General features: G+C 43.3%; 1 protein-coding gene across 1 annotated transcript in view; it reads right to left on the reverse strand.

Moving 5' to 3' along the window:
• CCDC3 (coiled-coil domain containing 3) overlaps positions 1-19759 on the reverse strand; it is a 71460-nt gene extending 51701 nt beyond the window's left edge. The window contains exons 1-2 of the mRNA XM_063134292.1: positions 19377-19759; positions 14922-15096 (exon numbers count right to left, since the gene is read on the reverse strand). Coding sequence (XP_062990362.1) covers positions 14922-15096; positions 19377-19759 — 558 coding nt within the window. The remainder of the gene's footprint in view (positions 1-14921; positions 15097-19376) is intronic.
• Positions 19760-21139: the final 1380 nt, after the last annotated feature.

Here is a 21139-nt window from a genome sequence, read left to right on the forward strand (position 1 = left end):
ATGATGTTCTACTTCACCCATACAACCCCAAACAAATGTAGTTCCTGGTGCTATCTGCCCCAAGAAAGCAGGGCTTTCTCCAGTGAATACACTGCTTTACTGGCTGCATGTACCATGCAAGAAGCAAATTCAAATCCTTGAAAATCCAGATTTAAACAGAATCACCTAAAAATGTCTCCACATAGATAGGTCCTGATCCAGCCTTCCTGGCCATGTTGGGAATTGTAGTCAAGGATATACCGCTCGGGAGAATTTTGTGTGCTTTGGTCGAGAACTAAAATTGAATACCTACTACAGATAATAAATTCTGTCCAATTTGAAGAAAGAACCCTTTAATTCCTCCCCTCTCCCCACACCAAAAATACCACGATGGTAGCTGAAGAAGCTTAAAGCGAAACGGGTTTATTAAGCCGGCAGCCTGTAAAACAAGTTTCTTACTAAACATCTCACAACTACAACTTTTGTTTAATCAAGTAAATAAGTTTTCTATCCAGCTTCTTGCAACTATACACATTTTTTGTTTAACTGTGAATTACTTGATGTTTCATTGTTTATCTAGCATCCTGCAGTTATAAATGTATTTTGTGTGGTCGGAGGACTAAATAGCACATGCCTGATATTGTTAATAACCTTCTGTTATATTGTAAATATATTGCGGTACTATTATGACATTATATAAAACGTTTCTTTAAACCATTTACCCCATTTCTGTTTATTATTCAGTGTTGCAGTTTGTATGCTGGTTAGCACCAATTTATGTTGGGAATTGTAGTCCCAGGTACAGATGATAGTTTGTTGCTCACGGTAGCTGAAATGCTGTTATCCTTGACTTACTATTACAGGGGAGTGACTCAGCCCCCATTTTTGAAGCTAGTTCCTAGAATGTGGAATAGCGGTGTAATAGGCCATTGAATAAGACTTCCAGTCGAAACACGTCTGGCCAAGACCTTCAAAGTTTACGGAGCACTTTTATATTGTATTTTTAGCCTCTTGTATATTGCACATTGTGAGTGCTCTTTATATTCTTTATAATATATATATATATATATATATATATATATATATATATATATATATATATTGTATTTTACTTTAATACAAAAACTTCACTATAAATCCATTATTAACTTCCTTGTTTTTTTAGCATCGAATTGTAATCCAAAACATCTGGAGGGCACCCGGTTGGGGAAGGCTGATCTGATCGCTGTTCATCCCAACATGGAATATTAGATAGAGATCTGTGTTTGAAGTTCTTCTTGGCCATGTAAATGGCTTCATGATTGAGCCCATCATATATTCTCTCAGCCTAACCTACCTCACTGGATGTTTATCAGGATAAAATAGGATCCTTCTCATATACACCGCTGACCTCCTTGAAAGAAAGGTGGGATACAAATGAAATTAAGAAGAAATGGCCTTCTGCAGAATAGAATGGGCAAGGCATTTGCAATGTGAATTAGCATTCTAGCCAATGGCAGCTTTTTACATTTCTATTACCAGCTGACTGAAGCATTTCAGGGCCTTCTGTGAAAACTACATTAGAGCCTCCAGTAACACTGTGTGGGAAGAATCAACTTGGGCAATCCCATACATTTTAATTATCTCCATCTGTGAAAGCAGATGGAGATATAAATAAATGTGGCATCCACAAAAGGGAACATCCGACTATATAACTCATATACAGACAACCTTTCTGGGTTATGCAGATTCCAGACATTCACCAGAAGATATCAGTTTTTGTGAATGTTAATTGGATGTATTTTTAAATTTAAGCATTGCTCGTAGAAACAGTGTTATTTTAATTATGGAAGAAAGGGCAAGTGTATCATAGTAATACTAATGACATATTTACAGTACGGATTTTATGACAGTGTAACCCTCATGGTTTCCCCCAGGACACCTGGAAATTGTAATTTTGTTAATGTGCTCCTGGGAATTCTCAGTAAAAGATCTCCATGTCGTTCAGAGAACCAAAGCGCATGACAGCAGAATTTGGCAATGAAAAACAGGGTTAAAGTTTGTAGTAGTACAACTCAAAATGTATTATAACTATTAACAATTGCATAATTATGTATCCCAGTGTTAAAGTAATGGTATATAAAATATATAGATGCAAATATTTTTAAATGAAGTGGATAAAGTATTGGCCCATGGCAGACAGCAAACCATGTCTTCTTTAATTAATATTTATACTGAGTTTTGTTTTTTAGTTTATACAAACATAACCATAATAACAAACAGACAACCTAAAGTAACACACAGACACACACAGCTAACAGGGGTTTGGATCAGTGTTTGTACATTTTGCTCATTCCCTAAATTTTCAGTTTATGGTGAATGTCATAAACAAAATACCTTAGGCTTGAGCTAAGTATAGAATTTCTTATATACAGACCATGCCTAATGTACCCATCACTTCTATTTTGTGCTGCTAAATATGCAGTTTGATTTAAAGAGGACTAAAAGAAGCACAAACATCTTTACGATTCAGAAATGACAAGATTCCAGGATAATGCAGTTAAGCCTAGACATTTAAAAAAAGGGGGGGGATATGTGGCATTTATTTGGGGTGGAGGGAGAGAAATCCTCTCTGTGAGTCGTTTCCTGAGTTGGTACTGCCAATTCCCAAAGCTCAAATTCATGGGGATGGCTTTGAAATCATAACAAGCTATACAATGTAATAAATTTGTGGGCATTTTTATTAGCCGTGTGGTTTCTGAGCCTTCTGGAACACACTAACACTGTGTATTCTCCATTCTGTTCAGACTTGCACCAGGTTTGCTTTTAGCCTTCCATTTACTGCTGCTTTGCCACTTGCGCTTGTCTTCTTTCATTCCATCAAACTGGGCTATATCTTATAGCTAACAATTGCTTTCCAGTGCAGTTACCAACTTCCTCCCCAAATCCAGTAATTACAGGGCATCTGTTTACTGCATCTCCAACAATGATCAGTGTCCATATGTACAATCAACAGGGACATATATATTGGGAAGATTGGGTGTGGGGAGTCAGAATTTAAAGGGAATAAAATAGCAGTGGCGTGAATGAAACATTATGGTACTTCTGTTATACCCTGAAAAAGATAAATTCCATGCCCCTGAAGGACGGGGCGGGGTGGGGGACCATGCATCATATGTCAAGAATCAATGTGGCCACTTGGTTTTGATGTTGTACCACAACTTTCCATCCATAAGATCGTACCAGTTCTCAGGGTTATTATGAAAATGACTGAGAATAGCTGTCAAGCACAATGGTCGTATCCAGGGGGTATCTATGCAGTGCTGCTTTGGGAGCTGATTCCTGCAAAATCCCACAGGATCACTGCTATGAGGTAGAATTAATACATTTACATGGCAAGAGGGGAAAACCGCAGCACCGATGGCCATTCAGCTTATCCAGCTCATTCCCTGCTGTGCATTCCTGCACTTACTCTGCACTAGCATCCGCCCCTTGCTAGGATCCGCCCCTAGCAACTCCCACTTGTTTAACCCCAACCAAGGCCACCACTGACAGATGAAGAAACAACGTGGTGACTTCGGAGCAAAGCCAAAAGTCGCGGTAAAACGACATCGCGAGAAAGCGCAGTTTCGGGAGGAAAAGTCCAATGAGGCTGCAAGTTGGCAACTATATCATGTAAACAATGCAGTACAGGTTAAGCAATTTCCAGTGAAATAAATGGTACTTGACTTTCCTTGGACTGTGCGCTTTGGTTGTAGCATGTTTACTTTGTGCCCTCATGTTGCCCAACCTATAGCACAATTGCTCCTTTAAACTCAGGATGTGTGCATCAAAATGGCAGAGAAGGGAGTACACCTCTACAGTAAGGCTTGAGGGGAAGCAAAGGCACGGTGTGCAATGTCTGGAGCATTATGGTGACGTGCACATGGAGGAATGAACCATAACAGATCAAACACCACACAGAGAACGTTCAGACCACCTCAAGCACAAATTCTTTCAGTTCAGGCCATTCACATGTTCAGTTGCAAGTTTATAAGGTGACCATCTGTGTCCTACTTTACAGAGGAAAGTGTTCTATTGGAGGGTGTCCTCTATTTGAAGAGCTGTCCAGTCCATGTCTGATTTAAAAGTAATGGATAATCAGAAAGGAGACTATGGGCCTTGAAGTTGCCTGTTAGCACCTGGATAGCAGACTGAACTGGTACATAGTCATGGTCAGTCTCCTCCACAATGGTGAGTTGTACTGCATTTCTCTTTAAATTGTATTTTTTTTCTAAATCTGCAATTATACCTATAAATAAGCATATCCAAATTTTATGCAAATCTCTCTTCATCCTCTTGCTTTGCTATGTATTTCCTGTTTTTGTAGGAGGCCATCCTAGTGCTGAATAATCAAATCATGTGCATGCACGTTAGAACTAGCCCTGAATAAAGATATGGGTCCAAGTTTGGGAATAAAATTCTTGGGAGCTAGCATGTGGTAGGAGAGAGTTAGAGGAGGACAGAAGGAGAACGGAAAAGGATGTGAAACTGGAGGGACCTGGTATTCTAAAACCACTTATCTGGGAGGAAGCCTCATTGAACTCAGTGGGACTTATGTCCAAGTAAACATGCATAAGCTTACACTGTAAAGCACATTTATTTGGCAAGGAGCGCTATAGAATCCAGCAGCACTTACTTCTGAGTAAACATGAACAGGGTCATATTGCATGCCTGTCTTACTGCCCCTATTAAAACAGGCAGGTTTATCTATACATCATATTAATGTCCCCTTTCTGTTATAACATGGCAGCTGTAAATATCTCGAAAAGGTACATGACATGGATAAGACAATAGTTGCTTTTAGATATCACCTCGGCTATTTAACTAAAATTATAGAAAGCAAAGGGTTTTTTTATTGAGAAAAAGTTTGGACAGTGCATTAAGTCATATCAGAAGAATAAAGTTATGCAGATTTGCCGTTTTCTGCTAATGAAGGTAGTTATATACAGCGAATGCTAGCTATTTTGCTAATATTACATCATTGCAGTACCTGGTCTCCAGTGGACTAAAATGCACTTGTGTGTTATCTGAGCTTGCTCCTTTTACTTTTATGAAAGCCGAGGACTTCTTGAGAGTGCCCTACATGAATGCACTGTCCCTTGACCCTTTTTCGCAGCACACTAGCCGAGTTTATTTAGTTAAGGAGACAAAGGAGAATCAGTAAGGCTATTAGCATATTTATGAAACAGGCTTAGCTCTCAGCATGCCTGTTATGAGGTGGGGGGGAGGCCTTCAGGGTTTGCCTGATGGTTTGGCCAACAATGTATTGCCTATGCATGTGGAGAGAACAAGTTCAACCTCTGCCATTGAAATAGATGCATTTAAGAGATGTCCTCCCTTTCCAACCAGAGCAGTATTTTAGAGGCGAGGATGGACAATAGAAAAATACACTTCCACCAATTAGACACAGATCCAGTAGAGTTAAGGCAATGTAAGATACAGGGCAGTGGGAGGTCAAGAGAGATGGCAGAGGCTCAGCCAGCTGGTCAGAGCAGCTCCTTACACAATTCAAACTTACTGAGGAATAGAGCTCTATGGTCTTAGAAGAGAGGTGAGGTGAACCGCCCAGAGAGCTTCGGCTATTGGGCGGTATAAAAATGTAATAAATAAATATCAGCATTTCTTCTGTGGACTGGATTCCTTATTGGGGGTAATGTGAATTGAATGGTTGATGTGCTTAACTTCTGGCTGTCGTGCACATTCATCATGCCTCATGGAGAATGTGCACATAATCTGTCCAGAAGAGGGAATAGTGCAGATTTTGTGGTCAATAGACATACTATCCCAGAGGCCTGGTAAAGGTGATATAGAAATATTTAAGCAAACAGCCCTAGCCTACAAGGGGCTTTGGAATGTGCGTTATCAACAACATTTTGTACATTCTCTGGGAAAATTAATTCACTCAGCAAGTTACTGAGCTTAAAGCAGACTGGTTTATGTATCTTTAAAAAAACACATTCGTCCTCCTGAAATATATAAAGAGGCCCTTTGATGAAGTAAGTTCATGCTTGAATCCACTCTAGGAAGAAGGTATATGGTTTAGGAATCTAACAATATTTATGAATCACTTATATTAAAGATATTTCTAAATGATGTACAAAAACAGGTCTTCATACAGAGGACAGGATTACCTTCTTGGGAAGACCTATTGGCACTGAAAACCATAAGCATTGGAACTTGCCTAGGGAGTTTCAGAGAGTAGGTTCTACAACACAAAAGGCCCTATTGCTTCCAGAAGCTCAGAGCAGCATATAAACAACTAGGGATGAATTCTCTGATCCTCTGCTCTTTTGATACACCAGGTAGTCATTTTCTAGTTGGGGAAAAAAATCATTTTGGTCCCATTTTCTTGCTGCTATTCTTCTGGAATGAACAAAGTAGGAATTCATCTCTGGCTACTTCTAAATACAACTACTACAGTTCAATGTTCTTTTGCATCATCACTTAATACAATTTTATGTTCTGAAAGGTCGCCTTCTGCTTGATAATGTGAATGAATTAATGAATATTTCAGTTGAAGGGCAGGAACTCCCCGAATGCACTTGGGAAGTTCATTAGCAAGAATTGTGCAAAAGTTACAACAGCGAAAGAACAAAAGAATGTAGATTCAATTAACCTGAAGTAACGCTTTAGTTAAATCTAACGAAATGGTCAGGTTGTGAACCATATTTCATTTTTTGCTACGATGCCATACAGTCCGAGTCCACATTTGCCAAGGGTGAAGTATCTTACCCCTCAACCTTCACCCTGCTGAATATTCAACACCTCTACCCTCCTCCTGTCCCATTTCATGTTCTAGGAAAAAACTGCAGCCAAACAATTTTAAAAACACTTAAGAAAAGGAACACTGCAGTGCATCTAATGTATGTTATCTCTTTCTCACATCTATCCTGGAGATAGGCCAGGAAGGAGTCCCCTGGGGGACCGCAACTAAACAAACGAAGAGGCCTTCCATCGGGATTAGAAGATTGCATGAGGAAGCCTACGAAAGAATAGTAGATTGCTTCAAATCCAGTTTCAAAAGCTCAGCAGCAGCACTTATCTAAAAACTCCCCCGCTCACACAAATAAGGGCTTTTGCAGGATTAACTGTTCGCTATAAAGTCTTTACAAATAATAAGTTGCTATATAGCTGTAGTCCTTGACATGAGAGATAGAAGTACTGGCAGTTGCTAGAAAAGACAGAAGCTTTTTCCTGGTCCCAAGTTCCCATTTATTGCCTGCTCCCTGATTGGATCAAACCAACTCCTGACCTTTCAATCAGTATAAGCAGCTGTTTGACCATTTAATTTGATTGACAGTGCTAAAGGCCAATGGAGCAACCTTTTTTTTTTTTTAACTGACTTCTTAATTCCCTGGAGCACCTTCCTTGAGGCCCTTAAAAGAATGCTGTAGTCCAAAAAGTCTTAACTTCTCCTGTGATCTGTTTATCTCTGGGGCTGGGAGAAAAAGTGTTCCAAGATTAGCTCTATGTTTTCATTATCATTGAGCATGTTTGTCCACATATCTTACAGTACACCATAAACTGTTTAACAGTTTATGGGTTGGATCCAAATTTAGGTATTAACTGGGCTGGTGGAAGCAGGCTTCCCTGATCCCTTTTTCCCATGGCATCCTATTCTGCCCCAGTCACTATCTCTCAGCCTAATCTACCTCATAGGGATGTTATGAGGATAAAATTGGGCAGTGGAGGATCTCCTTGGAGGAGAAGCAGTTTATAAATGTGATAGATGAAGACTAGCATACAAGCTAGGGTGACCCTATGAAAAGGAGGACAGGGCTCCTATATCTTTAACAGTTGCAAAGAAAAGGGAATTTCAGCAGGTGTCATTTGTATATATGGAGAACCTGGTAAAATTCCCTCTTCATAACAGCAGTTAAAGCTGCAGGAGCTATACTAGAGTGACCAGATTTAAAAGAGGGCAGGGCACCTGCAGCTTTGTGGGGATGAAGAGGGAATTTCACCAGGTTCTCCATATATACAAATGACACCTGCTGAAATTCCCTTTTCTATGCAACTGTTAAAGATACAGGAGCCCTGTCCTCCTTTTCATAGGGTCACCCTACTACAAGCTTTTGCCATGCTATGCCAGTTTCTATGTCCAGGACAGGCACAGAGTCAGAATTCAAACATACAATTCCCTCACCGGCAGTCTGAATAAAATAAAACTGCACAGTGCAGGAAGAAAAACCTTAATTATGCCATTTCATAGAATCATAGAATAGCAGAGTTGGAAGGGGCCCACAAGGCCATCGAGTCCAACCCCCTGCCCAATGCAGGAATCCACCCTAAAGCATCCCTGACAGATGGTTGTCCAGCTGCCTCTTGAATGCCTCCAGTGTGGGAGAGCCCACAACCTCCCTAGGTAGCTGATTCCATTGTCGCACTGCTCTAACAGTCAGGAAGTTTTTCCTGATGTCCAGCCGGAATCTGGCTTCCTTTAACTTGAGCCCATTATTCCGTGTCCTGCACTCTGGGAGGATTGAGAAGAGATCCTGGCCCTCCTCTGTGTGACAACCTTTTAAGTATTTGAAGAGTGCTATCATGTCTCCCCTCAATCTTCTCTTCTCCAGGCTAAACATGCCCGGTTCTTTCAGTCTCTCTTCATAGGGCTTTGTTTCTAGACCTCTGATCATCCTGGTTGCCCTCTTCTGAACACGCATGTATCAGTTAACTATTACACGACATGGTTTAAGGATCTCTGGTCTACAACAGGCTTTTTAGTTACAAACGAGATGAAGGGTGTGTCTTGCCCTCTGACGTGGGAAAGAACAGAAGAGAGATATCTCTTTAAAATGCAACAACGAATGACTTCCAGGAACCTATCCATTCTTCCTCTCTTCAGGAGCAGTTTAACAAAAGGGACCCGAGATTCCAAGCCAAGAAACCTCCAGTCCACAGAGCGGGTTTCTCATTTCTGCCAAGTTCATTGCAGAACAAAGGTGTACTGCTGACTATGAGTCTTCCTGTCAGGGGCAGGGCCGAGGAAGGGCCCCCTGAAGCTTTGTGGCGAATCTGCCTGATCTTGCCATGGGACTCAATGGGGAAACCTCGCTCTGAGGCTCCCTCCTCAGCTGCTTAGCTGATTTTTGTCAACTTAGCTGTGTTACTGGGCAGAAAAAAGAAGTTCTTCAAATTAGCAGGACAGATTTAAAACTTAATACATTTAAACTTGCAATTCCAATAAAGTCATGTAGCCTAATATTTAGGCTGGATTAAGCCACATTAGAGGACCAAGGGCTCATCTACACCAAGCAGGATATTCCACTATGAAAGCGATATATAAAAGGCAGGAGCTACACTATCGCTTCATAGCGGTATTGAAGTGCACTGACAACTGTTGGGGCCCATTGACGCATACCATATACTGCTTTCATAGTGCAATATCCTGCTTGGTGTGGCTCCTGCCTTTTATATACCACTTTCATAGTGGAATATCCTGCTTGGTGTAGATGTATCAAAGACAAATGTTTTCTCATGTGATGCAATGACTCTTACACTGCCCGAGAACTTTTCAAGTATTCAGTGCAAATGATATGATCCTTCAACTTGGATCCAACATCCAAGCCAAGGAAGAATTTCTGACTCTTTCTAACCCATCTCCATTGCCTCCCCCATCACCAAAGGTCATCCTCACTATCCCCCAAAACACTCCTCCCTTTCCTTAAATCAGATGCAGCATGGAGAGAAGAGAGAGGATTTTCCTCCCTCCTCTCTGTTGCCATTTACTTGGCTAACACAGACACTGTTTAGACAACACACTAAGCCACAGTGGTTAAGCATTCTGAGCTGGCTTAACGTGTTGTGTGAACCATGACTTAGGCCATAGCTAGACAGGATGATATCCCAGGGAACTGTGTGTTCACATGACACACAGATTCCAGGAGCAGGGAGGGATGATCCCTCCCTTTCTCTGGGATATCGCCCTACACTTCTAGCCTGCTTTTTCCGCAGTCTCGGGATGATCCCAAGACTGTGGAATGTGTGGGCGGGTGTCGTGGTTTGTCCTGGCTCCTCACGATTAACCGCAAGGAGCAAGGAGCCGGTCATGGGGCACAGAACTCCTCAGGGGTGGAGTGGGGGGGAGGGTTTAAAAAAAATCACCATTTGCACATGAGCACCCATGCACTGCATGCCCTTTTTTAAAAATGGCGGCCGCGATGTTGCACGCCGCATGTAAACCAGGGCAACGATCTTGCGATCATAAAATTGCAAGATCGCCTCCCTCTGACCCTGTCGTCTAGCTGTGTCGTGTGAAACATTCCTAACCATCACGGCTATATAATCGTAGTTTAAACACACTTGCTAACCATTTCCTGCAAAAGGGTTAGCAGCCTAAGCAGCCATGGCTTAGCATGTCATCTGAACAGCCCCACTGCGTCCCAGGAGCCCTTGGGAGAATTATATCTCCCATAATCCCCTGAGTCCCAGCATGTTGTTTGCCACATAACGAGGTGAGACTGGCCACCATAATGGGAGAGGAGGGAGCCTGGGCTGCAGTTCCCGTCACCAGTTTAAGAGATAAGAAGGAAAGAGAACAGAAGGGGGTGTATTTGGGAACAAGGGGCAGAGATGGCTTTCAGGGTTGAGGCTCGGAAAGAATGATCCAAATTGGCTCAGAAGGATGATCCAAACCCTTCAGATCCCCCCACCCCTAGAAGATTGTGAGTAATTTTTGAGTAAATCCGAGGGACTCTTAGGAGAGCCCGAACACCTCTACTCTTAATTTTAAAAATTCTGGTACCAGGGCAGAGTGTGGGAAAGGTAAAGTGGAGGAATCAAATGGATTCTGGTGGGAGCACAAGCAATTGCAATAAATAAATAATTTCTTTTAGGGCTGTGCTCCGCTTCTCCTCGGACCGGAGAAGGAGAAGCGGATTGGGGTGCTTCGCCTCCCCTTAAGGTAGAGGTGAAGAGGATTGGGGGAGCAGCGGAGCGGATCGGGGTGAAGGCGGACCCTTCGCCTCGATCCGGAGCGCCGCAAAAAAGGTAAGGGGGGTTTACTTGGCCCTGCCGCCACCGCACAGTTGAAGCAGCCGCGGGGACGGGGACAAACGCAGGTAAGGGGGAGGAAGGAGGAGGGTTTACCTGGCCCTGCCGCCACCACCACCTGTGCGGCGATGGCAGCAGAGCCAGGTAAGGGGGCAACGGGGGTCTTACCTGCGTACGTTGCGGCCCGTCGCCGGCTTCACTAGAGCCCGCGGCTCAACCCGGAAGTGTAGGCCGCAAGTGGGGCCTACAGTTCCTGGTTGAGCTGCGGGCTCTAGTGAAGCTGGCGGTGGGCCGGGATGGAAGCAGGTAAGGGGGAGGAGGGAGGGGGGCCTTACCTGGCACCGCCCCCCGCTGCTGCGGAGCTCTGATTCGGAGACGCAGCTCTGCAGTGGAGTGGAGCAGACCCTAGGCGGATTAAGGCGGTGCGGAGCAGGCCCGATCCGCAAATTGTGGATCGGGCCAGCTTGATGCGGGGTGGTGCGGAGCAAATTGCAGATCGGGCCCGCTCGATGCAGAGCGGTGCGGAGCGGGGGGTCCGTGCAGAGCCCTAATTTCTTTGGATAGTCTTGGCTGCTGAGGCAGCAGACTGGGTTTATGCTAGAGTGCTAGTGCAGGATAGTGGGTGCTAGAGCAACCCTTACACCTGCACTGCTACGATGGCTGCCTACCCTCCGCGCATCACTCCATGCTGCCACTCAGCTCAACAAAACCTCCGAGGAGTGCCTGTGGCATCTCTCATCTGCATACAGAATGCCCACTTCAACCACACAGCCTAAGTGAAAATTATGCTGGCGACTTCTAGAAATGTCCGGGCTTACTTACATCTGGCAACCAGCTTCAAATTCTAATAACTTATCCAGAGGTCAAAAAAAGAAAAAGAAAGAAAGAAAAAGAAAAAGAAAAAAAGCCCAGCCCAGCCATTTCTATTTTGGTCAGTTGGCAATCAGATCTTAAAACCCATGGTAAAGAAGTAAGTTAATGGAACTTAACTTCTCTGTACATAAAAGCATGGCTCTTTGCTGCTTGTGACATCTTCTTTTAGGGTGCTTCCAGACAAGACTTTTTATGGCACCGTCACTCTACCTCATTCACAGAATTTAGGGGTGGGATGGGGTGGGGTGGGGTGGTGTCCAGATTTCGCCATCTTCCTTTTGTAGCCTTCCCATGTTTTCCCACCACTTCTTCTATCTTTTTTCTTACTGCGGAAAATTTGTTAAGGAAAAAAAGACTGAATAGTTGCACAATGCCTTCTGACTGGTAACGCTAGGAGTCCTCTGTGTGGATGCTCCCTTAATTATCCAGGTGCTCACATGGCAAAAGTAATGGAAGCACATTCCTCATTGAACTCCTGCCTGTAGTCGTATCCTGAAATGGGAAAGAGACTTCTTTCCCCTCCATTCTCCAGAGATCTTCTCCTCCCTGTCCTTCTGACAAGTTCTGGAGAATGACAGTGGATAGGTTCTTCTACTACCATAATCCCTGTAGGACTCCACATAAGCAGAATGGGTGGGAAAGGAAATGGAATGCTGGAAGAAGACATGGCTGGCATCCTGAAAATTTATTGCAGTTTCCACATGTGGAAAAAGCTCTAATTAAAGTAGAATTTACTACCACCTCATGAGGTTTTCTACACAATGCTGTAAATTGGCTATTAATCCCCTGTATCTGCATTCAGTTTTGTCACAGAAATAAGATCGGAGCACTACACTAAGGAGTGTTTCCTTTCCTGCTTTTCCACTACATAACCTCTAGGTGGCAGTGCGGTATAGTGGCATAGCACAGATACACAAGAGGAAATCACACTTACTTTCTCTTTCACAATTAAATTCCATATTTTCTCTGCTCTAAAAAAAACCTCACTAAAAGTCCTGGTTAGACACAGAAACAAAACTGGAGGGTCCCGTCGTCTAAAGAACCCATAAACAACCATGAGCAGGGAATGGCGAGTGCATGATAAATGCCTCATATAAAAAAGCCCAGAGAAGAGATTTGAACTGGTAACTATCACATAACTGCTAGCCACTAAGCTGCACCAACACAGCACTACAGCACATGGACACTGGGAAATCTGATATAGTTACTTCCTGTGGCAATTCATGTACTGAATCCATTTTAAAAATGCCTACGCAAAAACATTCTTAGACATACATTATTAAAAAGAAACAAGCAGGGCTAGACATGGACGCTAAGATCTATGCAATCCTTTAAATTGTTTCTTTGAGGGACTCATTTGCATATGTCAGGAAGGGAGCGTGACCAATATGACTTAAGGACTACACATATATGCCAAAGAACCACTATTTAAATATCAATTCAAACAGCCGTTTCACTACTTTATAATCTGCTCACAGCTGCAAGAGGTCATGGAGCAGGACAGCTGCAACTTAGCTTGTAACTCGTTCACTTTTCAGTTTCCAGTGCTGCCATTGGGTGCTCTGACATGTGAGTTAATGGGACTGCTTCATTGCTAGCATAGGGAGCCCCAACACAGTGAAACACTTCGGTCCTTATGGGAGAATGCCTTCCTGGGAGAGCTGACTTGGATGGCAAGTGATAACTAAACTCTGACCGATTAATGCTACGGTTCATTTATAAATTCAGTGTGCAGATAAGGTGTGTTTCCAGACAGGTGGCAACAAGCGTTACCAATATTGTGACATTGTGCAGGTATTCTGTCTTTTCATCCTTAATGGATTTTCTGTGGTGAGAAAAAAAGACAGAAGAAACAGTGGGAAAACACAGAAGGGTGACAAACGCAAGACAAGGAGCTCCATCACTCCAGGCTGATAGTGTGCTTTCATGGCGAATTTCATGCAAAAGACTCCCATGACGCCCACCTTTTAGTCTGCTATCGCAGCAAAGGACTCAGATGACACCAACTAGGTCCTGCTGTGATGGCGGATGCTCCACTCCCTCTTGGCGACGTATTTTGCCCCTTGGAAAGTGCGATTCTTCTTGAACTCTGAGCGGCCACTGGGGGCGCAGAAGGATGATGAGGAGCAGAGCTGCCTCTCTCGGCAGCCCCCAAGTGAGCGCCGTGGAGCCCGGAGCAGGCCCAGCCCTCCCGGGGGGCGTGCCAGAGCAGGGCGGAGGCACGGAGGCTGGTGTGATGGAGCTCAACAACAACAACAGCTTTGAGATAATACACTATTGGATAATTCGAGGGAGAACCAGAACAAAAATGTAGGTGGGAAGCTTTACACCGACCACTGTAAATTTCTGGATAAAAGTCTTGTCTGGAAGGGCCCGGTATTCTTCCTCTCTCCCATAGATGTTGTCTAAATTTTTAGACTGTAAGCTTCTTGGGGCAGGGACCTGTCTTATCGTTGTACTCTGTAACATGCCTTCTGCATCAATGATGTTACACAAATGACAAATAGGAATAGAATAGAGACAATTTTACAAAGAAGTATGCCACAACCATTTTTCCTTTACTACAATTACAAATACAATTACAAATTTTGTAAACCACCCAGAGAGCTTCGGCGATTGGGCGGTATAGAAATGCAATAAATAAATAAGTAAAAAATAAGCATTTCCCTTCATTATTTCTTCTCTCCATTATCTCAAAGCCTCGTTTTACCTGGGGTGGGGTGGGGAGGTATACCCAAATCAAATGATGAAAACATTCCCACAACTGCTATCTGTGTTTCGAAGACATGTTGGTTAAAAATAGGTTCGATGTCTACAGTCTTCAAGGCTGCAGCATCTGGCGCCAGCCGGAACGAGGGGGAGATCATAAAAGGAACGGCTGAGACAATTCTGTTCACTTTGTTCAAGCTCTCTGCCCTAGGAGTTACTGTGAAAGTTTACTAATACAATTCCCCTTTCAAACACACGGTTAAAAACAAAGTTGGCTGAACGGACTAAACTTCAACCTTCTACTTGATAACTACCTCCTGGGAGAACATAAAAGAAAACAACCTTACCCGGTTATCCTCTTGTATCTCCCAGTCACTGGAGAAGGTTATGGCATGTTGCCCTTGAGTGCAGTTGGAAAACTGAAAAAGGCTGGAAAACATCCGTCTGTTTTCCTGCGTATCTGGAAATATCGCATCCTGGAAATTTACTCCATGAGGAAGGAGGTTATAATTCTCGTCCATTCTGAAAAGGGAAATTGGGGATCATAATTAAGTGACTTACATTACAATCCATCCACTCTTATACAAGATGTAAGGAGTGCACTTGCCCAGCTCATTGGACCTTCAGCTGGACACACATCGTGCCAAACACGCCATTCCCATGAAAATGGGGTCCTGCCATACCTAACAGAGCTATCGGGCAGCCCGTTTCTCTTCAAGATCACAGCCAATAGGAGACGAGGACATGAGCATCATCAAAAAAGAGGAAATACATCACCCAAAAAATAGGAAAGGATACTAATTTGGACTAAATGGGCATACGCATTTATAGTATGTATAGAGGAAATGTTTTGGAATAATTATTATAATTTAATTAGAAATACAATACATCTCACCATAGTGGGAAAGAGTGTGAACAGCTGACCTGTGTGTTTGCTCAGTGCTACTCATGTGCAACTCCAAGGCCTCTGCTCTCTCTTCTTATGGTTCTTAATTTTTAAATGGACTTGGACTGGCCAGCTCTTCAAACTGAGGATGCTTTCAAATAGAGGACAGTCCTCTGTAAAGTAGAAGACATGGCCACGCTACATCACAGGCCGCTCAAACAGCATGCTATATGCAAGAGGGAAGGGACCATGCCTTAATTTTGCCTAGGATTTACTACTGCACTGATGCCCACTTTCTGGTTAAAATGAAGCAAGCTTTGAAAAAAGCAGATAGGTTGCTGTCACCTTGAGTAGCCATTTCTTCAAAGCTTCCTTTAGGCTGGGATGTGAACTGGAATAAAGTGCTTAGAAAATGAATTTTGTACCCAGCCAAAATTAAGCATTTCTATGATGCTCCCAGAAATTATTTCATTGTGGAACATTTTGAACCCTCTGGGGCTAAATTGAGCAAAACCTGCCAAAATCATAGCCCCAAGCAGTTAATACTGGGGTCCCTAACATGGTTAGGGTGACCATATGAAAAGGAGGACAGGGCTCCTGTATCTTTAACAGTTGTATTGAAAAGGGCATTTCAGCAGGTGTCATTTGTATATATGGAGAACCTGGTGAAATTTCCTCTTCATCACAACAGTTAAAGCTGCAGGTGCCCTGCCCTCTTTTAAATCTGGTCACTCTAGTATAGCTCCTGCAGTTTTAATTGTGGTGATGAAGAGGGAATTTCACCATATATACAAATGACGCCTGCTGAAATGCCCTTTTCTATGCAACCGTTAAAGATACAGGAGCCCTGTCCTCCTTTTCATAGGGTCACCCTACCTAACATGGTGCCTGTGGGTGCCAATGGGTAGACAGATTCTTCTCATGGTGCTTTCCAGGCTCCCTGTCCCTTGTGACTGCTTATATGTTGTAAGATTTGTATTTTTTAATTAACTTTTTTTTGTAAATGGGAGGCTGGTGTTTTGCAAAGCATCATCTTGCGTTTCAAGATTGCTTCTAGATGCAGATGTGATTTGGGGTTCAGACTCCACCTCTGCTTGTACTCAGTTTCTTGTCCAAGTTACACGTCTCTGAGCCTCATCAATTCGCCCTCTGTGTTGGAGGAGAAAACTGGGTCCAGAAGTAGTTTTATGTTTTGGGGCTCAGACCACACTTTGCCTTGTACTTAGGTTCTTGGGCAAATTATTTTTCTTTTAGTCTCAGCATTTTGCGTTTGAGTAATGAGTGTTTTATGATTGGCCATGCAAACAATGGCAGCCATTTTGGGAATTATTTATTATATTTATATCCCATCTTTTTTTTCCTCCAAGGGATCCAAGGCAGCTTACATTATCCTCCTCCTCACCTCTTTATTCTCACAACAACCCTGTGAGGTACGTTGACTGAAAGTCAGTGACTTCGCATTTGCTGCAAAAGGGTTAGCAGCCTAACCATAGCTTGTATGAACAGGCCCTTTGTAATATAAGATGATCTAACAACTTATGTCAACTTAACTTTTGTCTATATCTAGGGTGACCATCTGAAAAGGAGGACAGGTCTCCTGTATCTTTAACAGTTGCATAGAAAAGGGAATTTCAGCAGATATCATTTGTATATATGGAGAACCTGGTGAAATTCTCTTTTCATCAGAACAGTTAAAGCTGCAGGAGCTATACTAGAGTGACCAGATTTAAAAGAGGGCAGGGCACCTGCAGCTTTAACTGTTGTGATGAAGAGGGAATTTCACCAGGTTCTCCATATATACAAATGACACCTGCTGAAATTCCCTTTTCTATGCAACTGTTAAAGATACAGGAGACCTGTCCTCCTTTTCAGATGGTCACCCTACTATATCATTATCCAGTACCTGTAGGATACACAGAATACCATGCAAGAGAGCCACATACATGATCAGTTTGCAAATATTATGATCGTTTTACCATCTCCATATTTCAATAGAGTCTACTTCCAAGGTTTGTGCAGTTTTTTTGCATCCAGCTTCCAAACAGCAGTTCAGTAGAAGAGAAAGTTTGGCAGATGCAGCTCAGCAGGTTAAAAAAAAAGCCAGCACCACTGTCTCTTCTACAGAACTATCAAGGACAGGAGCCTTGTCCTCCTTTGCAGCTGATTGCCACAGCTGAAATTGTTTGGTATGAATATGTTATTAACACAATTTGCTCAAGGACAATCCCAGAAAACTGGATCCTAGATTCCTGTTGGAACAAACCCCTTGGGAGTTGGTCGGGGGGCGGGGGGAATCATGATCGATCCATTATGACATAACATTTGCATGTGCTAACTTCTACACATCTATTTCTAGAAGTCATCCCAATGTATTAAAATATGACATCTGAACTGGTTCTCTGGTAACTTCAAGTTAAGGAAACTTGACCCCAATTAAAACTAGAAAGGTTTCAATACAAAACACAAAACTGGTTCTAAATATATAAATGTCTTAATGGAATAATAAGTGTATTGTTCATCTTAAGAGTACCTGACAATGTTTAAATTTCAATTTAAAGTTTCCCAGATTCAAAAAGTAATGAACAAACCCGAATAAACTTTATTTGTTAAATACACTTTTAATAAATAATACTTCAATGAATTTATAACCTAACATGTTCTGATGCCCAAGCCCGCTTTGGTCAGCCTTCTAACCTGGAAATGCTGTGGGACTTTGTTGTTGATGTTCACTGATGGCAGAAAAGCACTCTGCACATGCTGAAAGATACTCATTTACACTTTACACACGATGAGGTGACTTGCCTGGACTTGTCCCGATTCAGTTGCTATCAACCGAATCATCCTAACCATTTGAGCTATTTATGATTGCTCTTTTAGGCAAAAACAACTCAGAGTCTTGTGGCACTTTAAAGTCTAACTAATTTATTCCGTCATAGGCTTTCCAGTTTCCAAAATGTCCAGTTCATCAGATGCATCTTTCAGGCAAGTTAGGTAAGGAACCTTTACTGATAGCAAAGTGGTGAATTGTTGTTGATCGTGTTTATATCCCATAAATCTTTTCTCCCAAGACTTTCAGGCAGCACACATAGGGTTTTCCCTTTTTACCCTCTCCACAAGCTGCCTGAGAGGCAGGTTGGGCTGAGAGTGCCAGAGCGGTGTAGTAGTTAGACTAGATTGTTGGACATGGAATGTGGAGTGTAGAGACCCAGGTTCAAATCCCCCCTCAGCCGTAAAGCTCACTGGTGACTTTGCGCCACTCACAATCTCCACGTAGAAGAAGGTGGTAGGCAGAAGTGGTAGTATTATGGTCTGTACCACTTCAGAATACACATGTGTTTGTCCTGTTACTCAATTCTTCCTTATGGAAAAAGCTTGTTGTGTATAATATAACTCCAATGCCAGGAAAAAAGACAACCTTCTCCCTGCTGTGTTACTTTATTACATGCAGGGAGCTGTTTACTTTAGGGAACAATCAAAAACCTAACGTCTGCAAGTCTGAAGTGGTACAATCCAGAACTCTGATCATCCAGCTCTTCATGTCAGCCTCCCCTAATCTGGTGTCCTCCAGATATTTTCCACTACACCTCCCAGTATCCCTGACCATTCACCATGGTGGCTGTGGCTGATGGGAGTTGAAGTCCAAAACATCTGAAAGCCACCAGGGTCGGGGAGGCTGCTCCAAGTGGTTGTTCTCAGCCTTGCCACGAACTCATAAGATGGCCTTTAGGCAAGCTTTGATTTCTCAGCTTCCCACCTGCAATATAGAGATGATAATACTGGCCTGCCTTACAGGGTTGGCGTAAAGATTACTGAGGCAAGGTATGTAGAGCGCATTGAACATGAAAACACTACATAGGCAACATGAACTTTATATACATGACTTGAAAGCACCGGTGAGCTGGCTAGATGTACTCACCTCAGGAAGAAGAAGTAGGCGTAATCCTGCATGACTGTGTGAGAGTGGCAGGAGAAATACCCCAGGCCCGTCAGGTTCAGCCTGGATCCCGCAGGGACTTCCAGCATGCTGCCCCAAGCCTGATCACACAGCATCTCAATCTCGGCTGAGTAAAAGAGCCCCCCGTCCGTGGCTTCGTATTGCCAGGGCAAATAGTTGTACATGCTGTACATATCCTGGTGCAGAGCCAAGACTTTGGCATAGACAATGATTTCTGCCAGCTCAGCCCGGCAGCTTTCGCTCAGGGGTCTCCAGTCAGACGGCAGCTGACAGCCCATGCCTGGGCTGAGCTGATTCCCAAAGCACAGGAAGGTGAACAGCAACAGCAGAAGTGTCTGCAGCATGATGGATTAATGAGGATGCAGGCTACGCACGCTGGATGCTAAAGTTTCCCCAATGCTTTTCAAACGCACGCGCAGGGACACACACGCACAAAACACACACACACACACACACAACCCCAAAAACCTGAGGCTAAGTTTATGAAACAGGATCCCTGCGAAATGAACCCACCGATTGGCAAGGGGCTGGGGCCTAAACGCTCACCAGTGGCTCAGCTCCGGACCAATCGCAGCAGTCTTTCAAAAGGAGGGAGGAGCAGTAACAAGAGAAAGGAGAGTTCAGCTCACACGAACCTGCAAAGGGCTGTGGCAGCCACAGTGCGGGGAGATGCGCATCAAAGTCAGAACTCCCGGAGGCAAAGGACTGGGCAGAATCCGGCTCTGGTTATCAGCCGCGCACCGCTTGTACAACTGAGAAGAGAGGAGGGCTGAGAACGTCAGAAGAGCATCCTAGGCTGCATATTGCTTGTCCTGGGCTGAATGTCATCGTTATTTCTGTAGCTCTTAAAGACTAAACCCAGTGCAATGATGAAAAGGAGCCAAGCCCTGCTCACAATATGGTTGGATAATGAGAAAAAGGAAGAGAGAGAAAGCAAAGGAAGGGGATAGCCGTAGGCCAAAAGAAATGCCATTTTTAAAAGATGGGGGTTTCAGGCCCCGTTTTGAAAAAGGGAAGAGCCAGGGCTGTGAGAGAGATGGAATGAAGATGAGCAACAGTGTAAGAAATATTGGGATTATTCTAAAGCAGGATGGTGGCAGAAGGGGTTCTGGGAGAGGCTGAAGTTCAGTGGCACAGCACATAGGTCCTAGGTACAATCTTTGGCAGCTTCAGTGAAAGGGATCTTTGGAAGTATGTTGGGAAAGTCTTCTGCCTGAGTCCTTCTGAGAGCCCGGGCAGGTATAAAAACACTGGGCTAGATGGACCAATGGTCTTGACACAATGGCCTGGTTCAGACGCTAAACCATGCTGCTTAAACACAAAATGGTTAACGGAATGCATTTCGTTAACCATTTTGTGGTTAAGCAGCATGGTTTAGCACAGTGGTTCTCAATTAGCTAAGTACTGCAAACCCCTTGCTTTTCAAATGCCAAGCCACGGACCCCCTACTTTTGAAAAAAATTGTTATCTCTATGGTAGTTACCTGTGCAAAGCAATTTTTTTTGGAGTAAATAAGGGGTAGCCCCTAATGGCAAAGGATTTTAGGGATACTAAAAAACAGACCATAAAATTTGTGATATTACCACGCAAAAATGACAATGATTTAGTTTGGAATATAAAGTCGAATTTAATTTTACTAACGTCTAGTTTATGATTGAACGAATTATGACATGCCTAGCAGCTACTAAACCTAAATGTGATGGGGGAAATCATGCCTCTTTTTG

Source organism: Elgaria multicarinata, chromosome 9, assembly GCF_023053635.1.
Source record: "Elgaria multicarinata webbii isolate HBS135686 ecotype San Diego chromosome 9, rElgMul1.1.pri, whole genome shotgun sequence".
Classification (NCBI taxonomy): Eukaryota; Metazoa; Chordata; class Lepidosauria; order Squamata; family Anguidae; genus Elgaria; species Elgaria multicarinata.